Source organism: Macrobrachium rosenbergii, chromosome 32, assembly GCF_040412425.1.
Source record: "Macrobrachium rosenbergii isolate ZJJX-2024 chromosome 32, ASM4041242v1, whole genome shotgun sequence".
In the NCBI taxonomy this organism is placed as follows: domain Eukaryota; kingdom Metazoa; phylum Arthropoda; class Malacostraca; order Decapoda; family Palaemonidae; genus Macrobrachium; species Macrobrachium rosenbergii.
The window spans coordinates 8,546,165-8,563,867 of NC_089772.1; the positions used below are offsets into that span (position 1 = coordinate 8,546,165).

Consider the following 17,703-nt stretch of genomic DNA (forward strand, 5'->3'; position numbering starts at 1 on the left):
AAATACTGCCTATATACCCATAAATTGCAGTTATTGAAATGCAGTGCTGCCAGATTAGGGTTACAGTAAATTTTGCAGTTATAATTAATTATTGAGGATCTTAGTTTAGACAACATTCACAAAGGATACTTAATACTTTAGTGGCTAGACATTTTTATTTATTTTTCTTTCAGAGTTTATATGACAGTATCAAAACAGAACCATTTAAGATACCTGAAGATGATGGGAACGATCTGATGCATACTTTCTTCAATCCTGACCGTGAAGGTTGGCTCATGAAGCAAGGCGGCCGTTACAAATCTTGGAAAAGAAGATGGTTCATTTTGAATGATAATTGCTTGTATTATTTTGAATATACCACTGACAAAGAGCCAAGAGGAATAATTCCATTAGAAAACATTGAAGTAAGTCTTTTTTCATTTTATCTTCGGTAATTTAGTGCTGTAAAGTATTTGAAGTAGGAAATTTGATCTTTAAAGCAAGTGCTGTGTGTTAAGATTTCCATAAAGAAATATATCTTTGTTAATTCATAAGCATATGTAAATTTGTAAAAGAATAACTTGTTAGTTTAGTAGTGAGCGTAAATAAGCACTTTACAGTACATAGGAAATCTGTCAGAGAGTAGGTTTGGAGACGCCCCACACAATTGCCAAGTGGCCATCCCTCATGGCCCAGTTTCTGTCTGTAGATATTGCAGAACAAGTTACAAAACTAACTTGCTGCAAATGGCATGTGTTGAACACATGTTCCTTAAAAGAAATTTTTGTCGGCAACATTCCCAGTCTATCCAGTTGCGAGGTTTCTATAATACTATAATTTGTTAGATAAAATCAGATTAATCTTGTTCCTCTCAAAAGCACAAACCCTAGAGCCAGTTCTATTAGAACTGCAGTTTTTATAACCAAGTAAATAAACTACTTAGTAAATGCTTGTAGGTCTAATAAGGGATATATTGACATAGGTCACAAGTACCATTTTAATAAACATTTTTATAAATTACAGGTTCGAGAGGTACAAGACCGTAATAAACCAAATTGCTTTGAGTTGTATGCAACTTCTACAGACTTCATCAAAGCATGTAAGACAGACAGTGAGGGAAAGGTCGTTGAGGGAAAGCACACTGTCTATAGAATGTCTGCTGCAACTCCTGATGAAAAGGAAGAATGGATTAAATGTATTAGGTGAGTTAAGAGTGAATATATATATAGGTAATGTGTTAACCCATTTATAGGGGTAAGGAATTCATAGTTTGGTGTGTAAATTAGATGCTGAACCTTTTATGAGAAAACATGTGTATTGCAGTAAGCATATTTTTGGCCTTTTAAATGGTCCTACACAATTCATATATTCAAGCAGTTTTAATGCCTTTTGGGGCCATCGGGATGGGTTAAGAAGTAGAAAGTCACCTTTTCCTTTTAGTGGTAATGATGGATTTTCTTATGATGTACTCTGCAGTCTTTGTAAAATTTTAAGATTAAGCATTCAATAATGATATTTTTAATTGGCCATTCGTGTGCAAATCATTGAAAGAGGAAACAGCTTTTAATGGAGCATGGCTCATAACATCCTGAGAAGGATTCTCTTGCCAAATCTCATGAGGGTTTGGCTGGTAGTAATCAGAAAATATTATAAAGTACCTGTACTGTAATATTCAGGATTTTATTTCAGAGTATCAACTTTATTCCAAATCATTTACAAAAACACATTTTGGATATATGATGATCAAAGTCACTGCAGTATACTAGATTGCATCACCAGTCAAACAAGTTGATTTTCCGTTACCATACAGCATACAGCTGTGTTCCTGGCTTATTCTTGTGGCTATCTGTAGGTGTAGGATTGCATGCCTTACCTGTTCGCTACCTTTTTGACTTCCCTGTTTTCAGTGAAAACTAATGCTATAACTGCATAAATGGGGGACTTGGACTTATTACTGGAATTAACACCATTGTTCATTGGGGTTTAACTTACCAAAATGTAGCACAGAACAAATATAAGAATAATTAGGAAAGAAGGATGTTAGTCAAATTTCACTGTTCAGTACAAAATGCCTGATTCCTCTGCTTCCAGTTCCTAGTGGAAAATTTCAGAAGAGTTGAAATACTCTACAGTTTGGTAAGTTACAGTTAATAATCAGTCATGAAATTTAGCCTGTAAAGCTAGGTACTGAGGCACTTTTAGGCGTTCTGCATTCAAGACAGTAAAAAGAGGGGGTTGGAATGGTTGGACATAAGGTAATGAGATCCAGAAAATGAGTGAGATGAAGTACAAGGATCTAAAGATGAAATTGGAAGAAAACCCTCACGGGAAAACCTTCACAGTTGCACTATTGCACGAAGAATAGTTAGAAAAGTTGGACAGCAATATGGAAGAAAAGAACCAGGAATGGAAGTAAAGTAAAAGGCTAAAAAGTGAATGCAGCAAGGGATCAAAAGGATGTTGCAACATTCTTTAGTGAATTATTGTAGATGACCATGGATGAATTGAGATTTTTAAGTAACAGCGAGTGCCTGTACCAATGATAGTTTCCAGTCATTTGTAAATTTTGTTGGTGGGAATTATAGTTTGTGGCATTAGCTATGAATGAACTTATGGCACAGGTATCAAATCCTTAGATTGAAGAGTGTTCCTGGTGTTGTTACCACTATGATCATAACCTGACATCATAGGTATTTGTGACTTTGCAGTTATCACTATGTTAGGAATACCACCCACTGGCACACAGTTTCACTCTCTTCAGAGAGAGCGCTACTCCCCAGTTGAGTCTATAGCTAATGGAAAATCACTGGTAATATCAAAAGTTACATCCTGGTGTTGAAATTTTGACATACTGTAGTAGGAAAACTTACTCAAGGAAGTTGTGAATCATCATTAACAATAAAATGAGGGAGAGTAAGAGGGTCTCCAAAAATAAGCAATGATTAATATCTTGGTAACATTATGGTTTTATAATAATGGATTACATTTCTCTGATGGTATCAGAAGTTACTAACACCATAAAAACCTGTGAATTGCCTCTTACATAACATAACCTGCCTCATACAGTGCATATGTTTAGTACATATTTTTCAACACCTATTAGTGTGCTTCATCTATTTTAGATAGTCATCCTTAACTTCCGAATTAAAATCATATGTCAACCTAGAAATTTTAATATTGTGAAATGTTATTGTTGAAAACTATAGTTCATCAATTTAAGAAATGAAAATGAGTGTTTTTTAAACTTCCAACTGTATGTAATACAACATTTAGTCATTACTGTATACTATTTCCTTACTAAAACAGTATCATCTTAGCCTCCAAGAATTGTTACTCAGTATGTCACATAAGAGGGAAAAAAAAAAAGTTTTCCAAATATGTATGAATATATGTATCAAAAATAGTGGTTTACAATAGAATATTAAACTCTACCATCACTTTCAAAAGTACTGATCTTTATTCACTAATTATGCTTTTCTATCCACAGGCAAAGTATCAGTCATAATCCATTTTATGATATGCTGGCTAAGAGAAAGAAGAACATCCAGAAGAACAGCAGTCGATAAACAAGAGATTTGTTGCTTAGTGGTGAATATATAGGTACTAAAAACTTGAGTTGACTATGTAGTGACTAGTGAACAAATTCAGGAATTTGTGGTAGTGACACTATTTTATTTTGGCAACTACTTTCCAGTAAGACAGTGTATACAGTTTGTTGTACCTGGTGTCTGTGAATATGTTGGAGCTTAAAAACTCAAACTACTTAAGATTTGGAAGCCACATATGTTAAAATGTGTAAAATATGTATAGTTACAACTGTTCTTCTGTGTGTAATCCTGCTTGATGGTGATGACCAACCTCAGGAGCATTGGGACGTAACGATGTATATATATAAATTATGTGTCAGATGTGACAAAAAACATGTATTTTAAAATGGAATATTTTATTTGTAATTTTTCTGTAATGTCTTTTGGCTTTGCAGGTGTCTTGTAATTATGTAAATAATTAATCTGTATATGTATATGGCTTGCTAAGGCATGTAAATGTGAGATGTTGTGAATTTAGAAATGTGAAAATATGTTTTGTTTGCTGTTTGTACTTCTCAAGAGAATATCAGGAAGAGTGAAAGAATAGTCACAGACATTGTAAAATACTGTATGTTTTTTAGGCACAAGTTAGGTCTTGATACAGTAACTGATATCAACTTGGCATAGGTATTTACAAAATGTCTTACATTTCAGGTTCAAGCACTCTGTGCTGTAATTTGGCACTCTGGAATTTGGTGATGAAAGAACAACTGGCTCACTGTAAGCATATTAACAAAGTCTGGAGAAAACTTCTTTAACCAAGCTCCAAAATGAGTGCTACAGGAAAATTTTGTTAATTTTATTTTTTTAACGGAAGTTGTACGTACAGATGAATCCTGTCGCAAATTTTTTACAGTATTTTTTTTTTATGTTTTAGATTGCATAAATATAGTAAATAAGTAAGTGGGTATTATCACACATTATTTACTTTTTAATAATATTTACATATGTGATTAGGTTATATTCACTGAGTTGGACCAAAGAATTATTTACAATTTCCAGAACCACTCTTGTTAAGACCACAATATTTCCTGATATCAGCTGTATGTGAATATATGTCAATTATTGTAGCATGAAAAAAATTGATCTCAAATAATTTATCTACTTTCACAGAACTACTTGGCAGGGTATGTTTAGGGGCTCTTGAGATCCTAATTTGAAGTAGACACAGATTATTAGATATTACACATATATTTATGAGTAATGCTATTCTCACCCAAGATAAAATTTCTCTTGTTTTCATGCAATTGGTATTGCATTTTTTGTGTTTAATTTTAAAAGGTTTTCACTAAATTCACTAAACCCTCAACCTTTTATTGTAAAGTGTCATTACATCTACCAAAGAGTGTTTATTAGGATTCAGCATCAGTCCGCTCGGAAATTAGCCTTTATTTTTCCTTGTGATTATTAACTACAGAGTAACACTACAGTTTATTTATATTCTTGCCTCTGTTCTTTCCATTCATACACATGTTTGTTATAATTTGTACTAAGTAAAGGATTTATTTTCTTTGCCATTTACAGTACTGCTGCAGAATTCCTTATATTTGATTATGTACAGTCTTGTAAGGGAAATCCTGTTGTAAATATTTCTGTAGTACTTTATATTATTGTAATTAATAAAGGGAAGAATTTCTTTTTTTGTATTAAAAACCAACCTCTTTTATGGCATAAGAGCCTCCAAGAAATGACCAGGAATGCAGGAATCTAATATTGTGCATGTGAATACTGACTGACCTTTTTTTCCCAAAAAACCAAGTAATATTTTTATAAAAATATAAGGTACAGAATAAATAGTAAATAAATGCTACTAAAGAAAATCTGTTACAGTACTTAAAAATGATAAATTTTAAATCAAAATCAATTTGTATTTTTCATAGCTAGCAAGTCTCTAGCACCTGCTGGAATCTTAAAAAAAAAAAGGGTACAAGGATTCTGGTGGCAACGGGGGCTAGCCAAGATGATGGAAAAGAGGAAGGTACGCCGACCTGCCTTAATACATCATGGCTACATTGCATCGGTTTTTTAGCCCAGCTAACTAAATGAGGGTGGGGTGAGGTGGGGCATATACATTAAGACCGCAGGTTGTTAGTTACGAAAAATACAAATTAATTAAAGTTCATTTACAGAACAAACCTTTCGTCTTAACGTGAGGAAGACTTACTCTTGGAGGGAGGATAGAGAAGGCCTCGGAATCGACTGGAGGTTCAGCACACCTGGGGTCACTTCCTGGCCAAGGTAGGACATGGGAAGTAGTCTTCTGGCTCTGATCTGTTCAGTAAAAGATTACTCAGCAGCCAGATATCTGGGTTATGAGACAATGTGAACTCCTGTTACATTGTCTCTTGTAGGAAAATATAGAACCTGTAAATTGTTGGAGACAACAAAACTTCACATTAGCCACCAACCTTTTGTTGTCATTTCCTTTCTCCCCTTGTAAGAGAGAGGAAGGAACTTGCTTCCATACAGTCTATACTGTAAGTTTGTACTGTGTAGAAAAAAAATAAAAAATAATTGGGCTTGTTTGAACTTCATAAATATAAAAGGAGATAGTTGTTTGACACTTAACTTCTTGTTCCAGCCTGTACTTACAATAAGTCTTTCAACAACCCGGTCTGAGATGTTGAGTCCTTTTCAGATAGTTACGCAGTGACCTAACAGGACAAAAGCAATTCTTCAGGGTCATTATCAACAAAATCTCCAAGGGTAGGGACAGAAAAAGATTCAGATCTGTTATCATGAACCAGGGATTTTGAGTCTTGGCTATGAATTCTGGGACAAATTCGAAGGCTATACAGACCCCCAACCCCTCATGTTTAATGTCAAAAGGAAGCTCTCTTTGAAGAGGCCAGGGCTATAAGGAAAACCATCTTGAGGGTTAAATTCCTATCTGATGAAGCCCTTAAGGTTTGTATGGACTAAGTGTGAGGCTGCTAAGCACCAGTGTTAGGTCCCAATTAGAGGTCTAAGATCTCTCGGGGGAACAGGAATGCTCAAAACTCCTGATGACCCCCTCAATTTGGGACCACCTTCCTACCTTGATGTGGTGAGTGGGCTCTTGAACCTCAGGAATCTGTTCCTGGGTTTGAGTCCAAGAGTCCCATAGACCATTATATATTTCTTTGAATTAATTTTTGTGGAATTTTCCACATTTGCTAAAATTTATTGGACCTGATAAACAGGAAAAGATATGATATTATCATAACTGGGATTTGGTTTATATGAAGATAAATAGTGGGAACTGTGGTAGGACCATCAGCTGCCCGATAATTCGGACCTGAGAGATAACAGGCGGAACTATTCTTTAGGGCTGGACCACAGATTCCAGGGGGGTCTGGTTCTGGGGACAGGACTCTCAGCATTCTATTCAGTTTGCCCATAACACGATTAGAGTGGGGATGACACTATTCTACCGTCGGTCCTAGCAAGCAGATTTGGCTTACACTTGGGTCACTATAATTGTGTTGTGCCATCCCCTGTGGGGTATGGTAGGGACGTGGACATTTGGGAGTCAGTTCTCACTTGTGCTACTAGTGGAAGAACAATCCCCATGAAAGGCTGATGATGTCTTTTAAGGTTTTCAGGTTTATTATTATTATTTTTTTTTATCCCTCTCAAATCTTTATGTCTAGCATTTATAAGGCACTGCCCGGCGGGCAAACACTGTTTCCATCGTTCACACCCACTGACCGAGCCGGTCGGACTGGAGAGAAAATATAAACAGCTGGAAGTGCCCTCTGATGGTGTTGTTATGGCACAATGACTCCATGGTATTGTTCTGCACCCACTTTAGAGATTGAAATTTCTCCAAATGTTGATGACTTCTCGAAAAATAAATTGATAAAAAGTAGCAATAACAAATATCCTGATACCCCTTCCCTGGACCCTCTAGCCATGCTTCATTGATGACGACTTCAAGCAAGGACACAGACTTCACTAAGAAATCTTCATCCAAAATTAAATCCTCAACACAGCCAGGTTGTGTGAAAAATTTGAGAATGCTCCATATTGAAGACTTACCAGTGTTGTGATTATGAAATGATCTTGACAGCTCTGAAATCATTTGGAACTGTTGTAGAAATCAGGATGAACTTTATTGATATTGAATCTAAATGGGAAGCGTGGGTTACCTTTAGTAGCCATGATGAGGCTCTAAAGGCTAGTAGTATGATAAGTGCCATACAAATAGGTCAAGCTACAGTACAGGGAGCCTTAGAAAAAGTTCCCAAAGACATGGACGTTTATGTACCATCTAAATGGGCTCAGGATAAACCAGGATGCAGAAATCAGGACTCCTAAAACCTCCTATGTGGGTGGTAGCTTCAGCCAAAGAGGAAAATTATAACTACTATAAATTTTGCAGGTTTCTTCAGAAAAAGGTGGGAGGAATAAAGATCGGTGATACTTCTCGTTTTGGGAAGAACACCGTTCTTATTTATGCCAAATCCACAACCCAAGCATACATGCTGACCTTGTTGGACATAAAAAATGATGAAATGATTACGAAGATCAAGCCCCACTTAAGCTTTAGTTATGGGAGATGAGTAGTATTTGATAAGCATCTTTATGACATGACAGAAGAAATTCTAGAAATGAGTCCCACTTCAGTTTGGAGAGTGAAAAAGGCAGCTACTGCCAACATGATCATTTTAGCTTTTGTAGACTTTGAAGTACCTGCTCATGTCATATTTGAAAATGAAAGGGTACGAGTACCTCCTTTCCAGCAAAGACCAATGCAGTGCTATCATTGCTTTGAGTTTGGTCACCCATCAAAAAAATGCAAAAATGCTAAAATTTGTATAAACTGCTCTGGTGTCAATCATCATGATGAATGTAATAGAAAAGCAAAATGTTAATTGTCAACTGGAACATTCATCCAATAGCAAAAATTGTGGAATTTACAAATTTGAACTGTCTGCACTAAATAAAGCCAATGCAGAGCATATAAGTATTGGTTTTGCAAAACGACAATTAGGACAACAACTTAGGAGCTATGCTCAAGTTCCTAAGCCACTACCCCTATCTGCCACTAGGGGTGCAGTGGTAGCACCTCTAATGTAGCAGGTGCATCAACCCCTGTGGTAGTGGCCCAGCCATCTGGGTCAGGTGCTCGGCCTGTTGAGGCTAGAGCACAATCCCTAGGAAGATAAGATGGCACTTACCCAACCACCTTGGGACTGTCTTAGGCAGAGTCTCTGCCTGATTTAATGGAGACTGAGGGGCAAAAGCACCAAAAGAGATGTTCCCCCTCATCCTCTCCTCCAATTAAACATGCATCACTTAGTAACAGATACGAAGTACTAAGCTCGATGCAAGAACCCCAGCCTGAATTTAAACAAACTGACAAGAAAGGGAAACAAAATGACACCAGTAAATCAACAGATAATAAACCAAAGTCAAAACCAGATCTCTTGATAATACTCATACACAAAAGCGAGTAAATGAAAAGGCTCCATTCAAAGGGCCTTCCACCAAGCCCAAAAAAATAGAGCTACAACAGAACTGTAGAGATCTTAGGGCTTGAAGTGAAGAGCTGAAGGTACTGCTCCATGACCATAGCCCAGGTATTGTGTGTCTCCAGGAAACTAAGCTTGGAAGCACACAATATAATCCTGGGTTAAATTACAGCATATATAATTCTCCAACACTAATCGGAGATAGAGCAAGGGAGGTGCAGCAATTATTGCGTATAATTCGTTGCAACACTCCTTGCTATCAGTTAATACTCATCTCCAGGCTGTAGCAGTAACTTTCATTTTAGACAAGTAAATTACAGTTTGCTCCACCTATCTTCCTCCTGATTTGGATTTCACTTATACTGATATTCATTTACTGATCAATCAGCTTCCTACTCCTTTCCTCCTCCTTGGTGATTTTAATGCTCACAACCCCATGTGGGGTGGGAACATGACAGATGCTAAGGGTAGGATGTTGGAGGATATGGATGACCATAATATCACTATACTCAATAACATCTACTCCAATACTTATTCGGCTGTTGATCTGAGCTTTTGCTCATCTAGTGCTCACATTGATTATAAATGGTCAGTACATGAATATTCAAATGGGAGTGACCACTTCCCAATTCATATAAAAACAGTTAAGAATCAGCCCTTTGAGTCACCTCCCAAATGGAAGGTAGACGAAACAGACTGGAAGAAATTTATGAGTCTGTTCTCATGGACAAGAATGTAAAATTTCCATCCATCTCGGAGGAACATAATTACTTCAATGCAACTGCCTCTATTCCAACAACAAAAGGGAAGCCCTCTAGACCAGCAGTTCCTTGGTGGAACAAAACCTGCAGTAGTATGGGAAAGATCACTAGAAAATGCTACAAAAAGTATAAGGGGAGGGAAATGCCCAAGCCGAAGTTATTTACCAACGTGCTGTGGCCAAGCAAAATAAATATTTAAAAAAAAGCAAAAGGAGAGTCATGGATGTACTAAATTAATGGCATTAGCTCAAAAACACCATCCAAAATGATTTGGAAGAAAATTAAAAAAACTAAATGGCAAATTTGTCCCTGAACCTCTACCCTTAAGATAAATGGTGACCTAATCACCCAACCAGAGAAGGTCGCAGAAAAATTAGGAGAACATTTCTCGAGAATATCGAGTAGTGAGAACTATTCCCTAGAATTCCAAGACATTAGAAATGCCCAGATTTCTCTCGATTTAAGTGAAAATAATTTTGAACCATGTAATGCAAAATTTACACTGCAGGAACTCAAAGATGCCTTGCAGAATACCAAACCATCAGCCCCTGGTGAAGATAAAATACTCTATGAAATGTTGAAACATCTTCCAGAAATGTTTCAGCATTTTTTGGTAGTTTGTGCCCATCTGTTGTCAACAATATGACCACTAATGTGCATGCCACTTCTTCTGCTAGCAGCGGCCTAACCTTACAAATTGCTCTGCTGATGACAGAGTTCCCAGGGAGAGCCATTTCAACTGTCCAAAAGAAACTTCTCAAGGCAGGAGAAATTTCCTAGACTTAGAGTATAATAAAAATCCTCTGTGAAGGAACTAAGCTCGACTTTTCCGTGTTTATCAAACTTAAGTAGTTAACCTTAGGGTTCTAAGGTCCTCCATGCAACTGATGAAATTAGCCACTAGGTACAGCTCCAGTGTGTAAGTCATTATAATGAAAATGACATTTTTATGATAAAATGATACTGAAAAACACTGCTTTACAGTGTTTTGGTAAGTATAATGAAACATCATTTTATCATAAAATTGTCATTTTTTCCAGAAAAGTCAAAGAAATTTCTTTTTAGATATAATAAATGAAATCTGGGAAACTTGTATTGTTCCTAAGAGCTGAAATTATCACTAATCCTCCCTGTGAAGAAACCAAACAAGGAAACTACTGAAAATCGATAACTTTAGGGCTGCAATAAGCCCAAAACAGCGAAAAAATGCAAAAATAGCCGATTTTCAGTTAGCGGCGTTTTTGGTTATCATCACACCCTCAGAACAGAAATATATAATAGGGACTGCCTGTATTTATATACAATATATATATATATATATATATATATATATATATATATATATATATATATATATATATATATATATATATATATATATATATAATCACAAATGTAAGCTTCTCTCATCTCTATGTACTCTTGCAGTAAGGACAAAAGTCCTACCCACTAAGGGGGGTAGCCCACAGTCTAGTACAGTAAGAGCAAAATGGTATTGGGGATCGAAGTTTGAGAGAAGGGTCAGGTCGGGTAAAGGGCATTAGTTTAGTCATGGGGTTAACAGACATGCTAGTAGTCACCTTAGATATCCTTGTCCCAAGAACTGTATTCTTGTGATCTCCTTTCTGGTAGTTTTAATTCTTTTCAGGAATGCCGGCACACCCTTCTTAATCCTCGCTACTTCCGGGGCCTGAAGGGCCATAGAGAAACAACAACCAGCCGATAGCCAGAGAGCAAGGCAGTTCCTGCTCAGTTCTCGACCAGGCATGACCTTTGCCTACTACGTCCCGAAGTCGGCCATAGTCTCTGTCTTGCATGCTGCCATACTATAGTTAGGGTCAGAAGAGACTAGGGCTACAAGTTGCCCCCAGCAGTGTTAATTTGAAGACCCACTGGAGTAACTAGCAGTTTTTCAAATTGTGCACATTGCAAACCTGGAGCACCCAAGACATGTTAATTGTTTCAACCTTGCATTCCTGCCATCCATCTTGTTTGGAAGAATTTCTGCCTTATTGGCAGGCCATTCAATGTGCAACATTCCAGAAGTTAGTAATTGCAAAGGAGTCCTTACAGGGGACCCAGACCCCATTGTGTTATTTGATTGTAGCAGTAATGTATTTATTGTAAGCAGATTCAGTATTTTGATGAGCTGTTAATTCTACCAGTAACTTTCTTTATTGAGAGCTAAATCAGTAATCTTTGATTAAACTGCTTATGCTGTGTTCAATAAAGTAATATTTTTGTACTGATCAAAGTTTTCAACTGGTAACATACCATTTTTATTATACGTGGTAACAGCAATTGCCAGACCCAATGCCTTTGATGTCATGAACTTGGAATTAATTGAATCTGAAATTAAACCATTTGTTTTCCTTTACCAAATCTCCAAAGCAAGACGGGTACAGGAACGAGGTAAAGTGTTGTAAATCTCACTGCTATACTATTAAGTGTGTTAGGTAGGGAAAGTGTTAAATAAGTGATTGTTTAAAACTAAAATTTACGAATAAGATAAATTTCAAGCGAGTTGCAACAAGGTGGCTTTCAAATTCCTGCCTGCAAATGTCCTTAGCGAGTCAGTGTGCTAAGTTATCAGTTAGGATTTTACTTGCTACCTCGCAAACGAGCGAGCAATGCATGAATGTTAAGTTTCTAGCTATTTTAGCTTAGTGCATACGACATGAGAGTAAGTGTGTACAGCTCCCCTCAGATAGAAAAAGGGAAATTTTGTAAGTCCATGGGACACAGGAATATGGCTGGCAACTCTAGGCTGGTTCTAAAAATAACCACTGGCTCAGTTGAACTGTTCACTCTCATCTTGAATTTTTTTCTCCATTTCATGAGTAACGTAAGCTTATTATTGGTGTTTTAAGTTAGTAATTTGCATCCATGCATATGCATGAATCATTCCATTAGAAAAAGTTTGTGATTTCCTTTTTACTTTTGGTATCGTAAAGTAATGAAATAGTACATATTCGCATGTCGTTTGCATGATGTCACTTGAACAGACTATAGCAGCGGTCAGCCATCTTGACTGGTTGTCTGTGTGATGTCATGAGCAGCTATCTTGAAGCCAGTGTTAGTAAACACAAACACGTGTCGTTGGTTTACACCTCATTAGCCCTCGCAACCATGAAACTGTCATTTCCAATCACTGTCAATTACTGCGTATGCCAACAAGCATACAGTAAACGGCCCATATTCGTGGATTTCTCTGTGGGACATATATACACATTATTCACGGAAAATTCGCCCATTCGTGGTATTTTTCACTGAGAAATATTCACTAATTACTGCATTTTCTTATAATTTTCATGACTAAATGCACTTCTTGTGATAAAACTATTAAAATAATCAGGTATAACCATTTTTAGAGGTTTTTTGTGTTTAAACTATTAAAATAGCCAATTCTAAGTGTTTTTAGGAGGATTTTAAGTATTTCTTGGATTTTAGCTATTTGCAGGGGGGTGCGGTACACATCCCCCGCGAATACGGGGGCTTTACTGTATTCCCATTCCTTTCCACACCCATACCTAACGTAAAATCTCATATAGTACTTGAAAATCTTTTACAAATTAACTAAAGTAACGGGAATTAGAACCCACATTTCATTTTAATCCCTGAGAGAGGAGTTTATTTAATTTAGTTAGAGTTAAGTATATCTTAGTTTAACCAGACCACTGAGCTGATTAACAGCTCTCCTAGGGCTGGCCCGAAGGATTAGATTTATTTAACGTGGCTAAGAACCAACTGGTTACCTAGCAACAGGACCTACAGCTTATTGTGGAATCCGAACCACATTATGACGAGAAATGAATTTCTATCGCCAGAAATAAATTCCTCCAATTCTTCATTAGCCGGAAGGAGAGTCAAACGCTGGGCCAACAGCGTGCCAGGCGACAGCTCTATCCACCCCTCCAACGAAGAACTTCTAATTTAGTTAGAGGTAATGAGTTATCCTTATTTACTACATCCTTTTCTCAGGAGAGAGAAATGAAGTTATTCTTATCTGTGTGTTATTTTATCAAAATTAATAAGAGGGCATGGTTTGTAATCATGTGAGATATTATTGAAGGATAACCTATTACTTCACAAAGCCCAGGGAAACAAATCAAACTCAAATTTATACATTAAATTCAATACCTGGGATAGCCCTTGCATTCATCAGCGTATCTTGCTTTTCCACTCATCCTGCGTGTAGTGCAATTAATTTGTGTACGAACTTGTGTCACAGTTACTTGTATAATCTTCACACACTTTTCTATTAAGCACTTCAGGCAACTGAGTGGGTACTTGCACCATTTCTTAAAGGAAAAGAACGGACAAAATAAAAAACCTCTGCATCACAGAAGAATTCTGGGTGCAAGTTACAATTAACACCTCAGTTTATTGCAACTGTCTTGCATGAGTTGGTAATTTCAAGACTTACATATATTGTACCGTAAGTAATAAATTGCACATTTGAAGTGCACCAACATGAAAGGAAGCAGCATCACTAGTACTTAGGAACTAGGTGTCCACAAGTGCCAACAAAAGGGATTCCCCTGTCACAGTGCCACTAATCTGGTGCACTGTCAACGAGTAACCTACCTGACGTGTCAATTTTTTTTCCCTCTTATTCATTGGTTGCACTCTGCTTCAAGTGGGATGCCCTTTCCTTTAATACAATTGGTTTGTACCGCAAATTAGTGTTGTTCCTCGGAATACACTGGCACCCCAGTGCCACCAAGAAAGAGTCCTGTGAATCAAACCACAGAGTGCCAACAGTAGCGTGTTCACCCATAGGGTTTTGCTAACCAAGGACAGCTCCATCAGTGTGACTTTGAATGGCACACTCAGCCAAAGTGCCACCTTACTGAAAAGTGCCATCCCATCGAAGTGTCACCAAGATTAAGGGACACCTCCCAAAATCATTTTAATTCCCAAAGCCATTTTAATACACCCTAACTTACCAAAACCATGTCAGCAGACCAGTACCAAACTTTCATGAATACGGAAAGGAGGCGGTCTCACAAGAAGAGAGCTCACCAAGTGGGCACAGGAAAGGCTAAATGTCGCACTCAAAAGGGAGAAACTAGAAAGAGAGGAACAAAGATAGTATGAACTGGAAAAAGAAGAAAGACAATGGAAGTATGAAGAAGCAAAGGCATAAAGAGAAGAACAAAGGAAGTATGAGCTAGCTCTAAAAGAAAAGGAGACCGAGCTTGAAAAAGCCAGACACAACAGCGCCACAGCTCTAGCGCAACAAGAAGTCACTAACCTCACACCTGCCACACCTAATCCTCCTATATCTAGTATCAACTCACTGATACCAAAGTGTACTGAAGACGAGCCAGAGGCATGGCTGGAAGCAGAATTGCTTTTGCAAACTACAGTACCACAGAAACGGAGAGGACCTCACTTCTCACCAAGCATTTGGAAGGTAAAGCAAAGGCCGCCCTCTGCTTGCTGGATAGTACAGGAGTACCAGGGGAAACATGGAGGAAGTTGGGAGGGTAATTACTAAGGTCTATGAGATAACCCCGGAGAAATGGAGACAAAGGTTTAGGGGTCTCCGAAAAGAAATCGGTCATTTTAATATTTCAATAGTATCAATTCTGAGCATATATCTTTGCTTTAATGAGATCCAGGTCCATCCTGAATAGAGGGGAGAAAACTAGTTTTCTCTCTCTCTTTGAGTTAGCCTATGTATTGGTTAATCTTACAGTTGTATTATTATTATTATTATTAATCTTAATAACATTTGAAAATTAGTAAATCAAAATACACTAATTAGTGAATATTTCTAGATGCCAAAAAAGTCTGCAGAATATGGGAAGTTTTTATTAAAATATCCAATAGATATGTTCCACTGAAAATCCTGCAAGTTGTTGGTCATCCTCTAAATCGTTGAGAAGGTCTGAAGAAAATACGGAGGTTTACTATACAGTATATACATACATAATATATACAGTATATATAATATATATATATATATATATATATATATATATATATATATATATATAGGAGAAATACTGTTGAGTATTGGTTTCTCCTTATATATATATATCAATATATATATGATTATATAATGGCATGATTAAAGATATACTTTATAGTCAGTGCAGGTGATAGTTGCAAAATATGGTTGGTTTTTTGCAAACATAGGGGGCTGGGTTGCACTTTTGACCAACACCCTAAGATCTGGGTTAAAAAATTGGCTGGCAGAAATTAACTTGCTGGCAATTTAGTCAGTAACTGGCAAAGTAATCAGGGAGAATTATTGATCAGTAGCTATTTGTCTTTCATGAGATCATACACTTTTGATTTTGTGACAGACTCACAGATTTTTCTTCTAATACTGCCCTAGCATAAAGGCTCATATCACCTTGACAAACATGTCTAGGCCTTGTACAAGCACTGAAAATATAGTGAAATAGAATGCTTTAAAGTGTTTTAACAATAAAAGAAATCTTGGTGGCGCACCTTTGCTCCACTGTCTTTTGTTGGCTATATTTCAAGGCGATCTGGAGGCCACGATGGTTGGAGTTACCTTTTTGCATCTAAAGGCACCATGAATGGGGTGGTGGGGTCCCCATACACCGGAAAGATAAATAAGAGAACATTAGATCTTATAAAGAGGGAGTTAGATCCTGATCCTGCACTAATAGCATAAAAACCTAAAGATAAACACCATAAGAGATGTGTCTATAAGGACAATTCAGGAAAACATACCAAAATGGTTGTCCTATAAGAAAATAAAGGCTAAACCAAAACCTGCTGTAATTCTATCTCAGTTAAAGAAAAGGAAGAATTTTGCCATTAAATATAAAGACTGGGCACAGTTTATGAGCAGTGGAGGGTTGTACTCTGGACTGATAACAGCATGTTTAGTAAATCAGTGACACAATTAGGGGGAAACATTTTTAAATGCAGAAAGTCTGGGCCAATTTTTAGGTAATTAATAGATATGTTCCACTGAAAATCCACAGTTGTTGAGTCCAAATCTGTGAAACACCCAGCTATACAGTCTCTCATGGTAAGGGGGAGTTTTATATTTTTGGTGGTAAGGGAATATATATCATCCTACCTAAAGGTCAGACAGTTACAAAAGAGGTGTATTTAAGGTTATTAAAGAGCAATTTGGCCAACTGTTTTGCTGCAACTGGAGCAGAGATTCTTCAGCAAGATGGGGCACCTTGCCATACTGCAAAAGTTCTACAGAAGTGGCTTGTCTTTAATGAGATCATACGACAGACTCAGGAATGGCCTAATATTGCCCCATAAAGGCACAAATCCAACTGAGAACCTTTGGGTTACGATAAAAGGAAAGTTATGTAACAAGGACACTTTAACAGTAGAGAAATTAAAAGCAGGACTGCACTTCACCTGGGAGAACAAAAAGATTTCAAACCAAAGACTTTTGAGAGAGGTGGCACGCATAAACACCATAAAGATAACAGACCACCATGGTCCCTATAAGAAAACGCTAAACCAAAATGGTTCCCTGTTTGCAGAGAAGACCAATGGACCCAGGGCAGCCCATAGAGCGGGCTACAGACAGATGCCAAGGCTCCAACACCTCTCACAGGGGAAACCGAAAAAGGTCAATCACTATTGGGGGGGATGTTCACTCTAATATAAACAGTCAAATTTCTAACCATAAAAGAATGTTTCAATTACCTATTACAGGCAGTCCCTGGTTATTTAAGGCTATTAAAGGGGGCCTCTGTTTTTAATGGCGATCCGGTTTTATGGGGCTTCCATACTGACAAAAGTTGAAAATCGGCAATTTTGGTGCCGATCGTTGCAACGAAAATTGCTGATTTCTGACACTTTAACAGTACGCCAATAATTGGGTATGGGTGCCAATCATTTACAACTAACAGAGGTGCCTCTAATGGTCCTGAGAATCAGCACTGTTTTCGCGCCAATAAGCCC

General features: G+C 37.3%; 1 protein-coding gene across 24 annotated transcripts in view; it reads left to right on the top strand.

Moving 5' to 3' along the window:
* The window catches only part of step (cytohesin steppke), a 596,835-nt gene extending 591,633 nt beyond the window's left edge, over positions 1 to 5,202 (top strand). For all 24 annotated transcript variants that reach the window (XM_067132815.1, XM_067132808.1, XM_067132816.1 and 21 more), the window contains 3 exons: positions 174 to 404; positions 1,003 to 1,181; positions 3,467 to 5,202. In XM_067132815.1, coding sequence (XP_066988916.1) covers positions 174 to 404; positions 1,003 to 1,181; positions 3,467 to 3,545 — 489 coding nt within the window. In that variant the 3' untranslated portion in view covers positions 3,546 to 5,202. The remainder of the gene's footprint in view (positions 1 to 173; positions 405 to 1,002; positions 1,182 to 3,466) is intronic.
* Positions 5,203 to 17,703: the final 12,501 nt, after the last annotated feature.